The sequence below is a fragment of the Centruroides sculpturatus genome, unplaced genomic scaffold (assembly GCF_000671375.1).
Source record: "Centruroides sculpturatus isolate CEXI.00-Female unplaced genomic scaffold, Cexi_2.0 scaffold1173, whole genome shotgun sequence".
NCBI lineage: Eukaryota > Metazoa > Arthropoda > Arachnida > Scorpiones > Buthidae > Centruroides > Centruroides sculpturatus.
The window spans coordinates 24,054-42,507 of NW_019385606.1; the positions used below are offsets into that span (position 1 = coordinate 24,054).

At 32.4% G+C, this 18,454-nt stretch overlaps 2 protein-coding genes across 2 annotated transcripts in view; one reads left to right on the top strand and one right to left on the bottom strand.

Annotated features, from left to right (window-relative positions):
• The window catches only part of LOC111640533 (GPI mannosyltransferase 2-like), a 10,791-nt gene extending 1,161 nt beyond the window's left edge, over positions 1-9,630 (bottom strand). The window contains exons 1-2 of the mRNA XM_023386549.1: positions 8,952-9,630; positions 4,382-5,509 (exon numbers count right to left, since the gene is read on the bottom strand). Coding sequence (XP_023242317.1) covers positions 4,382-5,509; positions 8,952-9,056 — 1,233 coding nt within the window. The 5' untranslated portion in view covers positions 9,057-9,630. The remainder of the gene's footprint in view (positions 1-4,381; positions 5,510-8,951) is intronic.
• Positions 9,631-11,993: 2,363 nt separating this feature from the next.
• Positions 11,994-18,454, top strand: part of LOC111640529 (transcriptional adapter 3-B-like) — a 50,681-nt gene continuing 44,220 nt past the window's right edge. Inside the window, exon 1 of the mRNA XM_023386547.1 lies at positions 11,994-12,074. The gene's annotated coding sequence lies outside the window, so the exon portion shown is untranslated. The remainder of the gene's footprint in view (positions 12,075-18,454) is intronic.

The window sequence follows — 18,454 nt, forward strand, 5'->3', positions numbered from 1 at the left end:
AGCTATTGAATCAGAGTGACAAAAATGCTTAAAAAACAATTTAGATTTTTACTATTGGTTTAATAATAAGATCTAATGTAATGAGTTTTGATAAATGTTGTTTTTTATTTTCGTGGATTTATGTACTAATATAATATGTAATCATACCTGAATATAATCATATGTATAATGACACATGACTTTACCAAATAAATGAGTAAATCTTTATGAATTTTTACTTACATGGTTTATGGACCCAAAAAAATGTCGGGGTGGACAAACGCCCCACTGCACTAATGCCGGAAAAAAACTCAGTGCACTAACGCAGGGTTAATATGTATCACTTAAAAAATTTTAATGAAGATATTTATCTTAATTATGAAAATATAATAGCATGTTTTTTAATTTTTGGAACCTAACCCTCCTTTTCGCATAACACGGCAATTTTTTGGAACGTAACTACCGTGTTATACGGGGGTTACCTGTACATGCAATCTTATGTTTTTTTTTTAATGTATTAAGTTTATTATAGACAAAATTATTACTGTTAAGATGATTATCAGTTTTGTAATTTGTCTCCCTTCTTAGGAATTAGTTTTTTTGTGAAAAATTGTATTTTAGAAGACATTCTTTTTAAATAAATATAAATTTAAAAATTGTCATGGTTCTTTCTTAAAATTAGCACATTAAACAAATGTGTAAATTGTGCAGCAAATATTATCATCTTATATTGATTACAAGGATATAAAAAATTAAGAAGAAAAGTTTGAGACCCATTGGTTTGTAAACCAAAGTGCTCTTAAGTGTAACATCCTATTTGGCAATACTGAACAGATTGAGAGCATTTGTTCAGTATTGCCAAATTATGTCTTTTTCTTTGTTTGAAGGTAATGGATAATTGAAACAGACTGTCTTTGGCCATCTTTTTTCATGAGTTACATTTGTCTCTCCATCTTTTGGTAAAATAGATATCAGCAAAGTAAAGATATACTTCTAATAGGTTAGCAACTCTTCCATATGTTGTGTTCTATTTGTCCCATTCCTATTTAAATGTCTTGAGTAATCAAAGGTTAGAACAAGTCATCGCATGTCAATGGCCTAATTCATCCCTGCATGCAAACAACACAATCTTTTATATGTCCACCAATCCTCTAACAAAACTTGGCCATTCTTTAACTGTCAATTAATAGTATCAATACTTAAACTCGGCAAATTTTGACAGCAGAGCAGTTGTGGAGTAGCATTTCTAAATGATGTCAATAGAAAAGTAGTCTTGTGAATAAGCTCAAATAGAAGCATGATTTTTGTGGGCCAAAAAGGTTTCACCTGCTCAGTGACAGATCCAAGGAGAAAACTATAGGGGCGTAAACCCTCTCCATTGTTGAACAGTTAAGCCGTATTTGACAAAAACATTTTTCTTCTTATCAGAACATCTGCAACACAACCTTCGTGCATATGTTAATGAAAGGTGTTTAAAATTATTTGAATAATTATAATTTCAGGAGAGAGCCCTTTCAGTAGGTGTAGTGAATCCTGAAATCCATCAGCTCATCAAGATGTGTGGAACAGTGACTTGTCAAAGACAATATTGTTCCTTCATACCTTGTAGAATGGTGGTGAGGGTTTGCAAATGGACAAGAAAATATGATGAAAATCACAGTGGGTGTTCAAAATTCATTAATTAATTGTTTTTGACCTGGCATATGAAAGTAAAGCAGAAGTGAAAGAAGTTGTTACTGGAAAGCTGTAGTAAAGGACAAACTTTTTCTTGTTACATATTGTGATAAATGCCCAATCATGCTATTTTTCAAAAAATATCCAATTGCTTGCAGTTATACATCCTGTAATTTTTCATTACTGCTACTTTTTAGTAGCAGAATTGTAGTTTAATAAAAGTAGTTTAAATAAAGTAGTAAGTACAGTAATACCCCAAACTTATGCAATAGGACCAAGCGATAACCACGTAAGTTGAGGTATAATTTCACATATAAATACATACGAAATATTTTTAATTGGGGCCGGAGACTAAAGAAAACAATAAGTTAGAAAAAAATGTTTAATAAAATCTTAGATAATACATATGTATAACAAATTATATTATTAAAATTGTAAACCAAAGTTATTTTGATGTTGAAGGCTTCATAAAATCTTACAAATTCTGACAACTCAAAGATTTTTTTCTCCTGCAAAATTTCCTCATAGCATGCTAATAATTTTTTTATTTCTTGTTTTGTATTATAGAAGAAATGCACTCTTTGTTGGAGTCCATATTATCTAAAATTTTAACCCTTTTCAATTGAACTGATGCCTTCTGTTAAGTTTCCAACAGTCATTTGATCTGATTGAACTGGGTCTAAAGAATTAAGTTCTTCGATGTCTTGCTCATGCTCATGCATTTCTATGAGCTCATCAATTGTCAGCTCCTGATTGTGGGAATCTAGCAGTTCTTGAACATCATCACTATCCACGTCTAAATTTATTTGCCTGGCAAGATCGACAACTTCAATCACATTACCAATTTCATCAGGCTCTGGCACTGATTCCACCTGAGTTTCAATGGTGAAAAAAAGGACAGTTTTTTCCAGATGCCATTTAAAGTTTTTTGTGAAACTTCGTTCCAAGATTGTCCAATGATTCTCACTGCATCTAAAACATTGAATTGTTTCCAAAAGTCTTTAACAGAGAGCTCATTGTTTTGTCTCATAGCTTCATGCAGATGTGCAAATGATTGTCTTCTGTAAAAAGCTTTGAATGTTTTGATGACTCCCTGATCCATCAGTTGAAGCAAGCTGGTTGTATTTAGTGGCAAAAATACTAAAAGTTCTTTCAGGCATCTTCCAGAACAGGCCAGTCTTGTCTACATTGAATATGGTTGGCTGGTATAGCCATCTTCATCTATCATAGCTTTGAATTTCTGGATAGTAAGGCACAGTCTCTTTATCAGCACTTGTCACCTCTCCACTTTCTGCAATGTTATGCCAATTACAATGACTTTTGAGTTGGCTGAACCAACTGTTACTAGCTTTAAACTCTTCATCTTTAGCCACCTCTCCAGCATCTTCTTTCAATCTCTCAAAAATCAGCTTAGCTTGAGAGCACACCATGTTCTGATCAACAGGACAATTTTTCACATTTACTTGATTATCACACCATAATTTTAACATTGTTTCCATCTCAGCGATAATACCATGACACTTATGAATGATGCTTGAATTAAAAGACAGCGTTTTTCACAGCTTCGAAATTTTTTCTTTACCTTTTATAATTGTTCTGACTGTCGATTCTGGTAGATCAAACTTCTTTGCCAATTCACAAATTTTCATTTTTGTATCGAAGTCTTTAATAACGTTAGCTTTACATTCCAAAGACAAAGTTTTTCTTTTCTTGTTTGATGCAGAAGAATCAGTTCTACTTCGTTTGGATGACATAGTAGAGTCTCTCAAGTCTCCGTAGATATAACAAACACAGAAATAAATAACACAAAATAAAGTATAGCTGTGCGTCAATTCCAAGCGACATGTCTGAACATGTAAGCTGAACAATAGTGTGGGGGGAGTGAGTAATCAAGAGTTGCTTGGCGCTCAAACAAAAGACAAATCAACAAGATTTGAAAATCACAACTCCAGGTAGCGTAAGTCAAGGTATTACTGTAGTTTAATAAATATAGTAGTTTTCTAAAAGTAGTTTAATAAAATCCATTTATTACTGGTTTGGTAAAGCTAGTTTTTGATAATTCTCAATGCAAAGATTTCTTTACTAAATTATCACCATTCAAATATACAAATAGGAAAATATATCAATTAATTCAATGCATAAAGAATATTTCAAACATGTTGAGATTTGTTTTAACTCTATTACTTTGAAGTTAAATTCAATTGCTGCTCTACATCAAGAAATGAAAAAACTATAATTGCTGCAAAATGATGAAAAGGACAAAAATATTATCATCAGTTGTCTTTCGAGTAGCATGAGTCTGTTGTCAGGTTGTAGATATTGTTTTGTGAGTGTTTTTTGGATATAAACATCAAATTTGAACATTATTTACTTCATAAATATTCTCAATCAGTTGGCTAACTAAGTACAGTGCTTTTTGTTACATATATTCAAAATATATTGCCATGACCTCATTAACATTAAACTTTGTTTAAAACAGAAAAAGTAGTTTAATTTGTACATATTGGAAATTTTCTATTTAATTAGATAAATTTGCAATAAACTAATGAAAAAGTTAGTATAACTAATTTGAAGCATGAACAGTTGCATTGTCTTCATCTGCAATTTCACAATTTTTATTCAAATAATATAAAAGCTATTTAATAATTTAAGTTTATGTATACTGTGTTTAATAAAAAAATAAGAAAATCATATACGTATACTTTAAGAAAAAATAAATTAAACTTACCTGAACATGTATGCACAGGAAGCACATTAATGTTAATGCAAAAGAATGAACTAAATATACAAAACAATCTTCATTGTCAAAGAACTCTCTACTTTTCTTTTTATATGTAACAAATCCAAGAGAGAGACAAAAGTTCTTATTTTTTTGGTAATAACTTACAGCTGCCGAAATCATGATGAAAACAATTGGGAAACACAATACAAAATTTGGTATTTGTTTAAATCTGTAATAATTTAAGAAACCAACATTCCAGTATTCACTTTGAATGTATGAATATGAAAATGGAATGTTATGATTACACCATTTGCCTGGATTTTCTCCGGGTAATGTGTAATTTCTCTGTGCACCATATTCGCTGATACTTTCTGGCCATGACAAATTCATAGACTGGGGTAAACAATACAATAAACAAGTATAAAACTGAAATATAACAAAAGGAATTGTGCATATCAACAACTTAATGAAAAGTGTGATGATCCATTGAATAGTATATCTTATTTTTTCAAATGGCAAATCATGAAGAATTTGTAACTTGCTATGTAAACTCTTGATCTCTGCATGTAAAACAAAACAACTAGAGATAGTACCATTAGATCTAGTTATGCTACTAAAACCAAATAAAATTGATGCAATTATGTTGTTATTCTTCTCCAAGTGCCACATTCCCATAAATGTCAGAAAGGAAAAAAGGCATTCAGAATAGCATGCAGAGAAAAAAATTGATGCGGGATTAATACAAAATAAAAGAACGGTTATGTCTGCTGCTCTCCTGTCCTTCAAAACTAAATTACTAAGTCCATGTAAGGCAATGGCTGATAAGACAAAGCACATCAAATTAATCAGAACTCCACTAATTAAAAGAAGTGAATGGAAACTTAAAATATAACTAAAGCAACTATCAAGAAGAGTTGCAAAGTAGTAAATTAGTGAGGGATAAAATGGAAAGAAAGCCAGAGTGTTTTCATATGTATAACCATATCTCGCAATGTGGAGAAAGTATTGGGCATCCCATCGTTTAAAACCACTGAGCATTCTGGTGACAATGACATCTCCAATAGTTACATCATCTTGTACTGGAGACTGGAACACATCAGGTGAATGATCTGGTATTATATTATTGAAGAGTACCTAGCAAAGGTAAAAATATTTATTTTAAATGAAGCATTTTATTTGCAGAAATTTATAAAAATGAAATAATAAATCAAAATACTGTATTAATGCAGTTTTGAACTTTAAACCAAGGCTATGATGGAGTCAGAAACCTAGACACTGTTTATGTTTATATTGGGTTCATGGTAAAATTTTAGGGGTCTATGAGCTTAAACTGAAAAAATTACCTTTTTTTTCCCCTAACCTCTTACTGAAATCTAACATTTCCTTCACTTATGAATGTATGCAATAAATGAGGGTAGTATTAGTTATATATGTGCTTACAAATAAAAACAACAGCTATCAATATTTTAACAACAGATATCATATTATAATTGTTGCATTTCTCTAAAATTGGCATGAAAATTGAAACATGCACCATAATCCTTTTTTTTTCTGATATAAACTGTACTGTAGATACTGACTTAACCAATGGTTAACTTATTGATCTTACTTGTTAGACAAAAAACTTGCTACAACTCAAAAAGCCTTGGAGAATTCTATTGTTCCCTACAAAAAGTCTATCCTCATCTTGTAAAACAAACTAGGGAAGCTTTGCTTCCATTTGCAACTTGGGATTTTCAACACTTGTAACAATTAAAACAAAAAGTTGAAATCAATTGGCAATATGCACGTCCAACATGACATGCATATTGCCTTGTCAAATACCACATCTCAGTTTGATGTTTTGATTAAAGATAAACAACAACAATCTTCACACTGATATATATTTAAATTACAGGAAAGTAAATAATAATAATATAATTTAACTTTAAATTTTGTGTGAAAAAAGAATCATTGTATTTTTTATTTTGGTTGCTATATTTCAATAAAACTGGATTCCTTTACACTTTTATGTTTTGATTTAAAAACATTTTCCTGAGAAGGGGTCCATGGAACAAAAAAGGGCAAGGACCCCCTGGTTTATATTGAGACTGGAGTCAAAGGCTTTTTATTTTTATATTTAGGACATTTCATCACTACACTGTAAATCATTGTTGTACAGTATGGTATCATTTACCATTATTAATGCATACTGAGTACCAATTATGTGTACTGTGAGATAAGCAGGGGTTAATCTCTTCTGACCACTTAATCTGCATGGGCTGGTAAAGCCCGATCTCTGCATCTGTTGGATGGCTTAGGAGGGCAAAAAGTGAGTGGGGAGTGCATTGATACATGGACAGGAGTCTTTCCGGAAAAAGAGATTGACAGGTCGACAAATAAAACATTTATTGGTTAGCTAAGGTTAACATACAAGACTTACAAGACTACTCGATTCAATGCAGTTAAATGCATTGAATCAAATATACAAAGGGCAGCTGTTAGTTACGTCTAATCCTGTTTCTAGGGAGAGAGAGAGAGTTCACAGAGTGCTAACATACAATACCTCTATGCGAGAATGGACGGTATACACCAAAGTATGGCGGATGCTGACGGTATGGAAGAGTCTGCAGCTATTGAATGTCTTCTCCGATGGGATCCAAGTCCTTTGCATGGAGATTGACTTGTAGCTCGTGCTTTTATAGCATTAGTGTGGGAAAGCAGTCCGTTGTTGACAATGACTTGTAATTCTTGACAACTAATTGTCAACTTTCCCACCTAACTGTTGATAGTTGGAGGAGACCTCTGCTCCGATACTCTGTGAGGAGTTTTTCTAAGGGGTGTGTTTACGACAATTTCGAACAACGAAAAAAAAGGAAGGTTTCCTTTCATTAAAAATTCCCCTCTAAAATCCACAGTCTCATAGTACCAACCCATAGCCCTGATTTAAACATCAGATTATACCAAAAATATTTTAAGTATGAATCATTATAATACAAGCACAATATTCTACTAAAGGAACTAACAAATACAGTAAACAATTAACAGAATGCACTCGGCAAATAATTATTAGACCATCAAAATACACCTTAAATTGCCGAGATAATTTATTAAAACCAAACTAACGTTTTTGCCCACTCAATAGGCCATCCTCAGGTAAACCAGAAGATTAAAACACCAATGTTTTAATCTTCTGGTTTACTTGAGGATGGCCTATGAACAGAAGATTAAAACATTGGTGTTTTAATCTTCTGGTCATGACGTACAAGAATTGTTAAATAACCTCTTCATATGATTAATGTTCAGACACAAGCCAACTATATACACCTCCGCAAACAGCATAGCACAAATATGGCGTGGAGAATCTAGGTAAAGCACGTGTAGTTGTTTTTTATGTAGATGTGCAAACATGGAATAATGGACAATTATTTGTCAGTCAAGAAATGCATCCAGAAATTGCTTTGATCTTTGCATTCAAGTTTACTACAAGTTACAAGGTATTGTAAATAAAGACAACCCAGAAATTACCATTATTATATTTTGATACGTTAATGGTCGAGATTTACTATAAAGTGTTTTATCCAACGTGCAACCATTACAATAAAACATGATAATGATGAGATTTATTATTTAAAGAGGAAATTATTTTGTTTGAAAAGAAATTGATTCTGTATGCTGAAGATTTAGAGAGGGAAACTTTAGTTTGTTTTCTTGGCAAAATTGAGACAAGTTCTGGAAATAATGTCCTCATTAACAAAGATTATTTCAAGACAGCAGTTTTAAACGTGAGCATTTTACTTTGTATGAGATCAGTTTTAAACATGGTTATCACAGAGATGTCACTAAATAGTTACTGTATCAGTATATTTACATTTAATTTACATCAACACAGCAGTGTAATGCTTTTATAAGCCAAAGCAAGCTGGTGCATATAAGAACATGGGTACATTCAGTATGCATCAGTCTCAGCCAGTGAACAACTTAATTAACTTACCAAAAAATCTGGCAATAAGATAGAGGAAGCAAACAAGGATACACCTGCAGAGTTACTCTGTCAAAATAACTTTGGTTAATACATATTAATAGTAAAAATGGCATTAATGATATAACAATAGAAGTAGTCACGTTGCTTTGTCAGAACACTTCACATCCACAGTCTGATGAGTGGGATGTTTATTGGCCACTGCACCAATGAACCCATTGATGCATATCAGAACACATTTTAGTACATCGCAGTTCACTGACGTACCATTTGATTCATACTGCAATGTATCTCATGCTTTTATATGCAAAGTACAGTGCAAAAATAAGAAAAACAGTATTTGTTATGGCTTTATAACGCATCACCTTCAACTTATCATGTTATATATAACATGATATGATATATATATATTATGATAATTACATTATAATAAAAATCATGGATCCAAATTACAGCTAGAATGTGATATGTACAGTATACGAATAATTAAGTGAATGTACCACGTGTACAATTAAATCATGATTGTCAGTCGAGAAATGACGCATTCATCCAATTCCCAGTCATTTAGCCTATTTATATCACATTAATACGTTATTAACGACTCGAAGTACTTACTTGAAGTAGAATAACAGCAATCCTCGATAATACGCTAACTTTAACGATATTAAGCTTTGTTCCAAACATAATTCCATCTAGAAATAAACCTTTATTTAGCCACATTCCATATATTTACGGTTGTTTATCACTTGTCACAGCAGACGGCCGAAAAGCATTTGGAGATCAGCGCCATCTGCTATTTTTTCTTTTTTGTTAAAAGTGTGTGATAGGGTAATTTATATTAACGATAATTTAATTTATATATAACGATGATTATATATGGTATATTACGTTATTTTAATTTAATTTTAAGCTCTTCTTAAATTTGACTTTTTAACGCAATTTTGATATATAATGGTATCTCGTAATTCGGAGGACTATAACTTAGAATGCTTCAGAGTTCGAACGTAAATTTGACAAAAAATTCGCTTCGGACTTCGAACTGCATGCGAAATGAAAAAAATTCCGCTCGACAGGCGAACGTAATCTGTTATGAGTTCAACAGCGTTGCCAGATTGGACGAAAAGTAACAGAATTCTGCTACTTTTGAACAACTCGTGCTACTTGATTTTTATTTTTTGCTACTTGCTATGTGTTAGGTATTACAATTAAAAACATAGTTTCTAAGTTTGATTAATGTCACCAGTACTGCAGTTGAAGCTTTGCATGAAACTTTTAAATTATTCGTTGATTGATGATATGGGCATCGACATTAATTAAGCAGTGATTTTTGTGTTGTAACAGACAGTGCATCAAATCTGTGTGGAGTTAATGAGAGTGAGAAATCCTTGTAAATGATTCCCCCTTCAACCACATGTTGGTTAGCAAGAAGTAACCGTGTAAAGCGAATTCTTAACCAGTGGGATGCTTTACAATTGCATTTTCAGATAACTTCTTCGACTTGTGATAAATACTACGCAGGAGAACTAGCAGCTAAATGCTCAGTCAGAACTAATAAACTGTATTTGATATTTATGAAAGATTAAATTTACTTTTCCAAAAAAACAGGCATATCTTTGTGTTATCCTTGAAGAACGTAACAATTTTAAATTATTTTGCACAGAAAAATCTCGAAATCTCAGTATGTGAACCTGGAAACAAATTTAAATGTTGAGAACCAGTACATTTCGTTTCAAAATGTTCACTTTTGATGTGTTTTCCAATTTGTTAAGTGATAAATTGGCATCTAAATATATTTCAGCAGAAAAAGCATTTACTATACAAACTCGTTACTTCAAGTTTTTGGAAAAGGCATGCAAAGAACTTTCGGCACATATCCCGCCAAACATTGTAACTGCAAAAACTTTAAAAATTTTTTATCCAACTATTTGTTTAAATCAAGCTAACAGACCGTTTACTTTTCTACCTTTGATCAATCGCAAATTGAAGAAATAGAAAACCAATAGTGTATTTTACTACATTGGAAATAAATTTATCCTGAAGGAATACAAACAGATAGTCCAACTTTCTGGCGCAATGTAAAAAGTATCAAAAATGCAATTGGACAATCACTGTTTCTTGAATTATCAAAGTTTTCTGTAACAAGGTATAGCCTACCAGTAAAAATACCAGTAAAAATAAACGGTTTCTTTGTGAAAAACTTCTCTTTCGCAGCCTCCTCAAAACCTCCACCCACATACACGTAAACTGTAGACCATCCCGACGGTAAGGGAATAAAATCTCCTCCCCCAATCGGCATCCTTACAATTAGTACTGTAGTGTCTCGCCCCTGTACATCATAGTTTTCCGTTATCAATAGAGTCGTGCCTGTCATCTATTTAACTCCTTTCAGAGGAAAGTTTTGAATTTATATAAAGTAACTTCTGGCTTGCATAGGAAGTTCATATGTAGTTAATCGGAACCTCCTGCCCCTAATCTTTCCATATCTGGTCTCGACTTTCATTTTCTAACTGCGTTCTCGAGATTAAGATTTAAAAAGTAAAGAATATTTTATATTTTTATGTGCGTTTCTTTACAAAGCTATATTTAATTATAATTTTCATTAAAAGTATATTCATACAATTGAAGAATATTTTGTACCAGGTATGTATCGGTACATCAACCACACATTTTATTTCACCAAGTAAGTTTTTATTATTTTATTTTTAATTGTAGCCCTTATATCGTGGCTAGCGATTCGGAATGTAATTGTGATATTAAAAATGTACTTAGAGAAGTCTACGGTTTTTACTGGCTTATCGAATAAACGATACAAATGGACCCTAGACTATCACTGACGCGCAATTGACTGATTGCCCCTGGATGTCGGCTTTTTACAGAAACACAGCTTCCCTATCGTCAAATGTCACGGCAAACCACTGGTAGTTTTAATTATTAATCTAATGGGCGGATTACCGAGATGAAGACATCAATCTTTGGGAGATCCGGAATCAAATCCGGACGAGCAACTCTCTAGCAATTTTGTTGGTAGTCAGTGAATATTAAAAATTTATGTATTACTGTATATATATATATATATATACAGTAATACATAAATTTTACTTATATATACAGTCGACCTTCCTATAAATTGTTGATTTTTCCGTTTTATATGAATTCCATGTTGTACGAGTACCTTGGATTTTACAAATACGTGTGCCGGGCTGTGAACGGCTCACGGAAAAATCAACAGTTTATAGAAGGTTCAACTGTATACATATAAACTCTTTTCGCCCTGTGGGCACTAAGAGGGCCTCTCTTTTAGCAAGCCCATTATGGATTCGTCTAGGCCCGCAATGAGGCGGCCGGTTGGTGAGAGACGGAGCCCGACATATCCGAACGGACCACCTCCCAAAAGCTTTCTGGGAATTTTTCGACCTGTCTGGATTCGACTACGGGACCCGAAGAGCGGTAGACTGTCACCTTAACCACCTGCTCGGCCATCTGGCCGTAGGTGTGTATATATATATATAAAAGTATATCAAAGTTATTAATCAAGTCTTCATCTTTTTAAAATAAATATTTAAAAATTAAAAAAAACTTTTGTCTGTAATTAACCTTATTAAATATTATTTCTAATTTAGGGAAATTTCCCTACATTCAAAAAAATTATTCACGCTCTTCAGTTGGCAACACTGATCTTAAGTGTTTGTTGTTATCTGTTAATGTGGAGTTGTTTTGAAGTTGTTTTGCTACTCATTAGTAAGTTTTCGCAATTAAACGTCTATTATAATTGATTTATGATTATGAAAAATGATAATAAACAGAAATGGTTATATGAAATACTGTTTATCACCATATAAATAAGCACTTGACACATATTTGCCTTATGAATGAATGTAATAGTGAAACATAAATTAAAATTTATTTATGAGCTCCTATTGATGATGATAATCAATCATTTGATATATTTACCTTATACAACAGTTATTATTATTATATAAATCATAAAGGAAAAGAAGTAAAGAATCAAATATATGTTTTGTGTTTCTGTAAATTATTTTAAGTCATTAATTCTTTTTTAGCCATTTTAAACTGCTAATTACATCTTCAGAAATGTATCAGTAAATGTTTGTATTCAACGGGCATCAATTCGGCTTCGAATGATGTACTGTGTTGGACTGCAGACTAAGGGTGTGACTATGCAGGCACCAGTGAGAATATGTGGCAAGAAGAGGTGATGACATTTCACGCTCTCTGTTTCTCGCTCTTGTTTATTATGACTACAGACAAGAGCGTGAAACGTCACTTCTTTCTGCCACATATTCTTGCTCGCTCATGTCTGTGTAGTTGCACCATAATGCCATAGGAGTAAAAAAGTCAAAAGGAACCATTGGACTGTCTGCTAGAATTTCAGAGACCCTGAAAAGTGGGGTAAAGTTTAAAAGTGAAAAAAATCTGAAACTATTTTTCAAAACAGTGCTAAAAATCAACCGTTTTCCCACTTTAGTAGGTAAGAGATGGCTAAAAGCTCTTAAATGAGAAATGTCATTGCACCAACTATCTCTGGGGCAGTATTGGAATGACATTGCATTCTCTGTTAAGTCTATTCTGTGTTAAACAAGCAGTTTAAGGCCAATTTTGGAAAATTTTATCTTAAAAAGGTTGTATGTAGACCATTGGTTCCTTTAACTTTTTTATTCCTATGGGCATAGTCTATGGCTCTGATAATGAAGTCCTGAGTGCCTCATTTAGAGATGCAGTTGTAGCTGGTTTGATATGGTTTTAAATGTAAGTCCTAGCCCACTGAGTGACTGGTCAGTTAAGAGTGGGTCCCTCTGCAATCACATTGGCTAACAAGGATGAGAGATAAGGCATTACATCATAATTAGATGCTTAAGTCTCTAGTTATATGTATTATAAAACAAATGTTTTGAAAGTGTTCTTGATATAAATTTGTTCAATGAGTTCATTCACTGAATGAACTCATATAGAATAAACTCATTCACTGAATGAGTTTATTCTATATGTCATTCTCAATATACAGGCTACAGTTTGCTATTTCCAATTCTTAAATTTAAGAATACTATTCTGTTTACAATAAGTTATGAATTTGGATTACATTTACACTCTTATGAAAGATTTGCTAAATAGTTAAATAAACAAAGGTAACCAACTTTATTTGTGTGATTTCCTTAAACAAGTAGTTTTCTGCATTTTTGAAGAGCAAGACAAGAAATTCCACTTAAACTAGTTCTTTAGTTCTTTTGAACTTCCAATAATTCTCGGATACCAGCATCATTGCAACAGAAGTGCAACACAGATTCAAACTATTGATACTATAAGCGAGACATAGATTCTAACTATATTAGAACATTGGTTCAAAAGTATTAGGGTTAAAAAAATTTTCATCTTGATTTAAAGAAAAAGACAGAGTACTATATGAATCAACAATGACATTTTCTTGCTATTTTTTTGACAGAATTTTATTCTGGATCAATGCTATGGAAATTTCTCATATGTAGTCAGAACCAGCTTTGACAGGTTTTGATTCTATTACAGATCAATCTGCATGTATTTGATTCTATCACAGATCTAAATTTTGCTTATGCATAATTTAGATCTGTGATATAGCCTGTAATGTTTTAATGTCTTGCTTTAATAACTTGATCAGTATTGCAGAAGAATGATACTTTACCATGCAGCAATTTGTTCAAACTGACAAATATGAAATTTTATATATATGATTATTGAAGTGTTCTAAATTTTATATATGTTACCGCTAAAGCTCGAAATTCGTTAATGTGTACATTACCTAGCTAATCTGCAGATTAACTAGGGTGATCCGTTAAAGCTGCGAAAATTATTCCATTTCTCAAATTACCTAGGTAATCTGCAGATTAACTAGGGTGATCCGTTAAAGCTGCGAAAATTATTCCATTTCTCAAATTATCTAGGTAATCTGCTAATTACCTACTAGGCACTCGGTAAAGTGAAAATAAGATCTTTGCTGGAACAACAGCAACGTTTCTTTCTGTACGCTTAAATTAACATAATGTTATTTATTTAATTTTCAATATCTAAAGAATCAAGTTAATACAATCAACAAATTAGTTGATTGAATCAATCATCAATCAATTAAAAAAACTTTAATACAAAAATCAAACGGTTTAAAATATTACTACAATTAGGGAAATGAATTTGCAAAACATATGATAAAATTGTACTTACTTATTAGTGCAATCTAAAGATTGGTGACACTTTGAATTACGTAGCAATTGGTTTTTGCGACAAGCACGCCTATTTGTGGTACATTTAGATTTGCAGTCACATTTTCTGAAACCCTGCCCAGTACCAAGGGATTGTTTTATTGCTGTTTGACGTAAAGATATTTCTACAGCAGGGACATCCATCTTCTTTCGTTAAAAATCTCTCTTTGCAAACACTGAATTCAGATTTTGCATACAATTGTTTTAAAATACCTGTTTTAGTATCAAGTTTATAAAAGCCATCCTCTGTTTTACTAAGAACCACAGCTAAAATTGAACGTGCATCAGTTTTTGCTCTGTCTTCTTCGGGTACTTTAATTCTCACAGCGAAACCTTCATCGACGTTTGGGTGCTTTGCATTAGAAACTGCTAACATTTTCTTTGCTTGCTTTTCTAAACATTTCTTGGCTTCATCACGCTGTATTTTCTGATCCATATTCTTTTTACAGATGATGCACAATACATTCTTACCATACCCTTCCTCTTTAGGATCTACTTCACCACAAACTGCGTGAACAAACATATTACACGATTTACACTTGTGAGCACTTGATGCTGCTTTTGAGCAAACAATACAGACTATGTCTTGTATAGTGCTCTTTACAGGCTCCGTACGAAACTGTGATGGCGATTCTGCTGAAGTTGAGAGTAACTCAGTGATGACTTCTTCAACTTGCAGAGGCGATTCCTTGGAGGTGCAGGGTAACTGAATATTCTTCGTGACTGCATCATCAATCAACGGTATAGAAGGCAGTTTAAGATTACTATCGGTAAATTCTTGTATTTCTATAGGTGATTCTGTAGAAGCGGGGGATAACGGAATGTCCTCTTGAGTAAGATTTGACTGTGATCTCATAATCACAGTCTCTTGTGAATCTTCTAATTTTTCAAGGTCTTCTTCAGTTTTTATCGAATGTCAAACAATTCTCCGGCATGGACAAACTTTTTCAAACCTTTCTCGCGCATCTGACAACGGCTCAATGAGTTTTTCACAGCCTCGTACAGTCAACACATCACACCTTTGAATTATTTGATAATCTCGAGATGATTCTTTCTTCTTGGAAACTTTTATTTGCTTTACATCTTCAATTATGGAATCATACTTTGGTTTGTTATTAAAACACTACGTATTATATTTTAAATCTTCGCTAAAGAGGTTTGCGAAGAATCTTTTCTTGATTTTACTCACCAATTCGGTGCTTGCTTGCATTCTAGGATTTAAATTTATCTACGTAAAAAGAAGGAGTGGGGAAAGGAAGTGAAAGAAACAAACTTTTGAACTTTAACGATACGGAAGCCGTTAATGTGCAGATTACCTAGATACTCTGCAAATTACCTAGGTAATTTGAGAAATTGAACAATTTTCGCAGCTTTAACGGATCACCCTAGTTAATCTGCAGATTAGCTAGGTAATGTACACATTAACGGATTTCGAGCTTTAGCAGTAACATATATATGATTATTGAAGTGTTCTAAAAGTGCTTTATATACATGGCTGAAACATTTCAGATTTCTTTTGATCTTGGATAGAATTTTTATTTTGTTTGCATATCATATGAAACAATCAATTTGTGTGAAAGGCTGTGAAAAGTAATTCCATGTACTTGAACTAATACCTACCAGGTTTTTCTATATCTTCTGATATGTTCTTGGTTAATCACATTTTGTTTTCTTTTCTTATGCACTAGAAATCATACATTTCTAGAGCATAATTAGAAACTCTAGAAAATATACATTTATTTTCTAGAGTTTCTAATAATAATTTTATTATACACACTTCAGTTTGGGATAGTGCCATAACTTCTCCCTCCTGTCAGTCCTGATTGTTCTGAGTCCTGTCAGTCAGCTGAAGAGATCTTTTTGAATTTATTGCATATAAATATAAATAAAATGAAAGAAACTGTTATTAAGTAGCTTCTGTTACTTGAAATTATTGCATTCTTTACTTTTTACAATTGTTGTTCTCAGACAATATATAGATATATTTAATTTTTTCTATGTAGAAATCTAGTGTTCTTGGAATACAAAGTTTCATTTAAGTTGAACCTAAATACTAGTAATCAACAACCTTAATATTTTATGTTATTAATTGGATAATAAAACTTTGTCAAATTTTTGAATATTTAGCAAAATAACCAAATATTCAAGAATTCAACAGTGTGTTAAAGCTGATTTTGCTTTATAAAACAAAAACATCTTGAAATAGGAATGACTCAATAAATATTCAAGTTTGGAAATATTTAAAAAAATGAACCTTGTGATAAAGCTGTTAACTGATAATTTTTAAATAAAATATTAATACAAATTATTAAGTTATATATTCTATTTAAAAGCTGTTGTATTGATTTCTTTCTTCCAACGACATAATGATAACACAACTTATTAAAGCAATGGAAAGTTTATCATTATGAAGCATTAAATGTTTGTTGAGGCTTTTTCTCAACTTGGATGCTTAAGGCAGCTCCACACATCTGGGATTTGCAAATTGCCTTTTACCAATTTATTTGTTGTGTGACAATGGCATATTTACACACATGATTATTTGCTGAGCATTGGTTCTTTGTGGAAATTGGAACATTGTTTGAAAATGGGTGTTGGACAGTAAATACAACTAACTATCTGAAAATTTTCTGGAAATTGATAATTAGGATCTCTTTGGATAATTAAATATTAAAATTTATGTCAAGGAAGTTGAAAGTAATATAAATCAGTGTTTGGGAACCATGAAAACCTTCTACTTGAAGAAAATTTCAGTTAAGGAAATTCAAGTTAGAGACATTATCTCTAAACTATTCCAGTGTGACCTACCAAGTGCTTCATTTTCTTTGAGTTAAATATTTGAGTTAGAGAAGTTTTGCTGTAGTAATGTTTTTAAGAATTTACAAGAAGATAATGTTCTATTGGCATTAGCTTGAATTTATTAATAGAAAAATGCTAGTAATTCCAACATTGTTTTGATGCCATCATCAGGATAATTTGATTGAATACAGAACACAGAAAATATTCATTTTGAAATGGTTCTTACAGAGTAGAATACTTCAGAACACAATAAAATCTTAATATAAACACACATAAAAACCTTTACTTGACCAGTAAAAATATATTTAATGAAAACAACTAACGTTTTCGACTGCTTTCTCAGTCTTCCTCAGGTTTTAAATTCTGATATTCGAAAATCGTTGTGCTTAAATATTTAAACATTTTGGAACATATACATCTTTGCGTATAAAATTCATTACGCGCATGCGTATTAGTCATTACGTACGTGAACCCAAATATTCACAAATATTATTCATATACATGTAAACGATGTATAACACCTTACATAGAGTTGTGGGGGCATTCTGCTTCATACGCAAACCTCCAGGCTGCCGAAATATTAATAGCATCCTTATAGTTGATACAGCTATTACGTAATCCTGCTTTATAAATTTCCAAAGTTTCTAGAGTTCGTACGTGTTCTCTTCTGTGTGACATTTTAATGATTTGCGCGTTCTGCAAGTTAGCACTTATGCCGGGGGTCGAAGCATACGTAGATAGGGCAGTGGTGCATCTGTTGTGTTCAATGTCATATTTGTGTTCGCGCATACGTTTATCCAGAGAGCGTATGGTGGAGCCAATATATATAAGATCCCTTTGAAATCTATGGTCTCTTAACGGGACAGAATACACTCCCGGTGCATACCTTTCGTCTATGTTGTCTTTGCTATTGCGCAGAATGTTGTAAATAGTATTGCGCCTCTTATATGCTATTCTTTTGTTTATACGCTTCGCAATTTCTCTGTAAATCGGATCTAGGTGGCGGTTATATTCAACCACCGCTACACACTGCAAATTATTCGAGTTGTTCGTGCGTGAGCTATCGTTGTATAC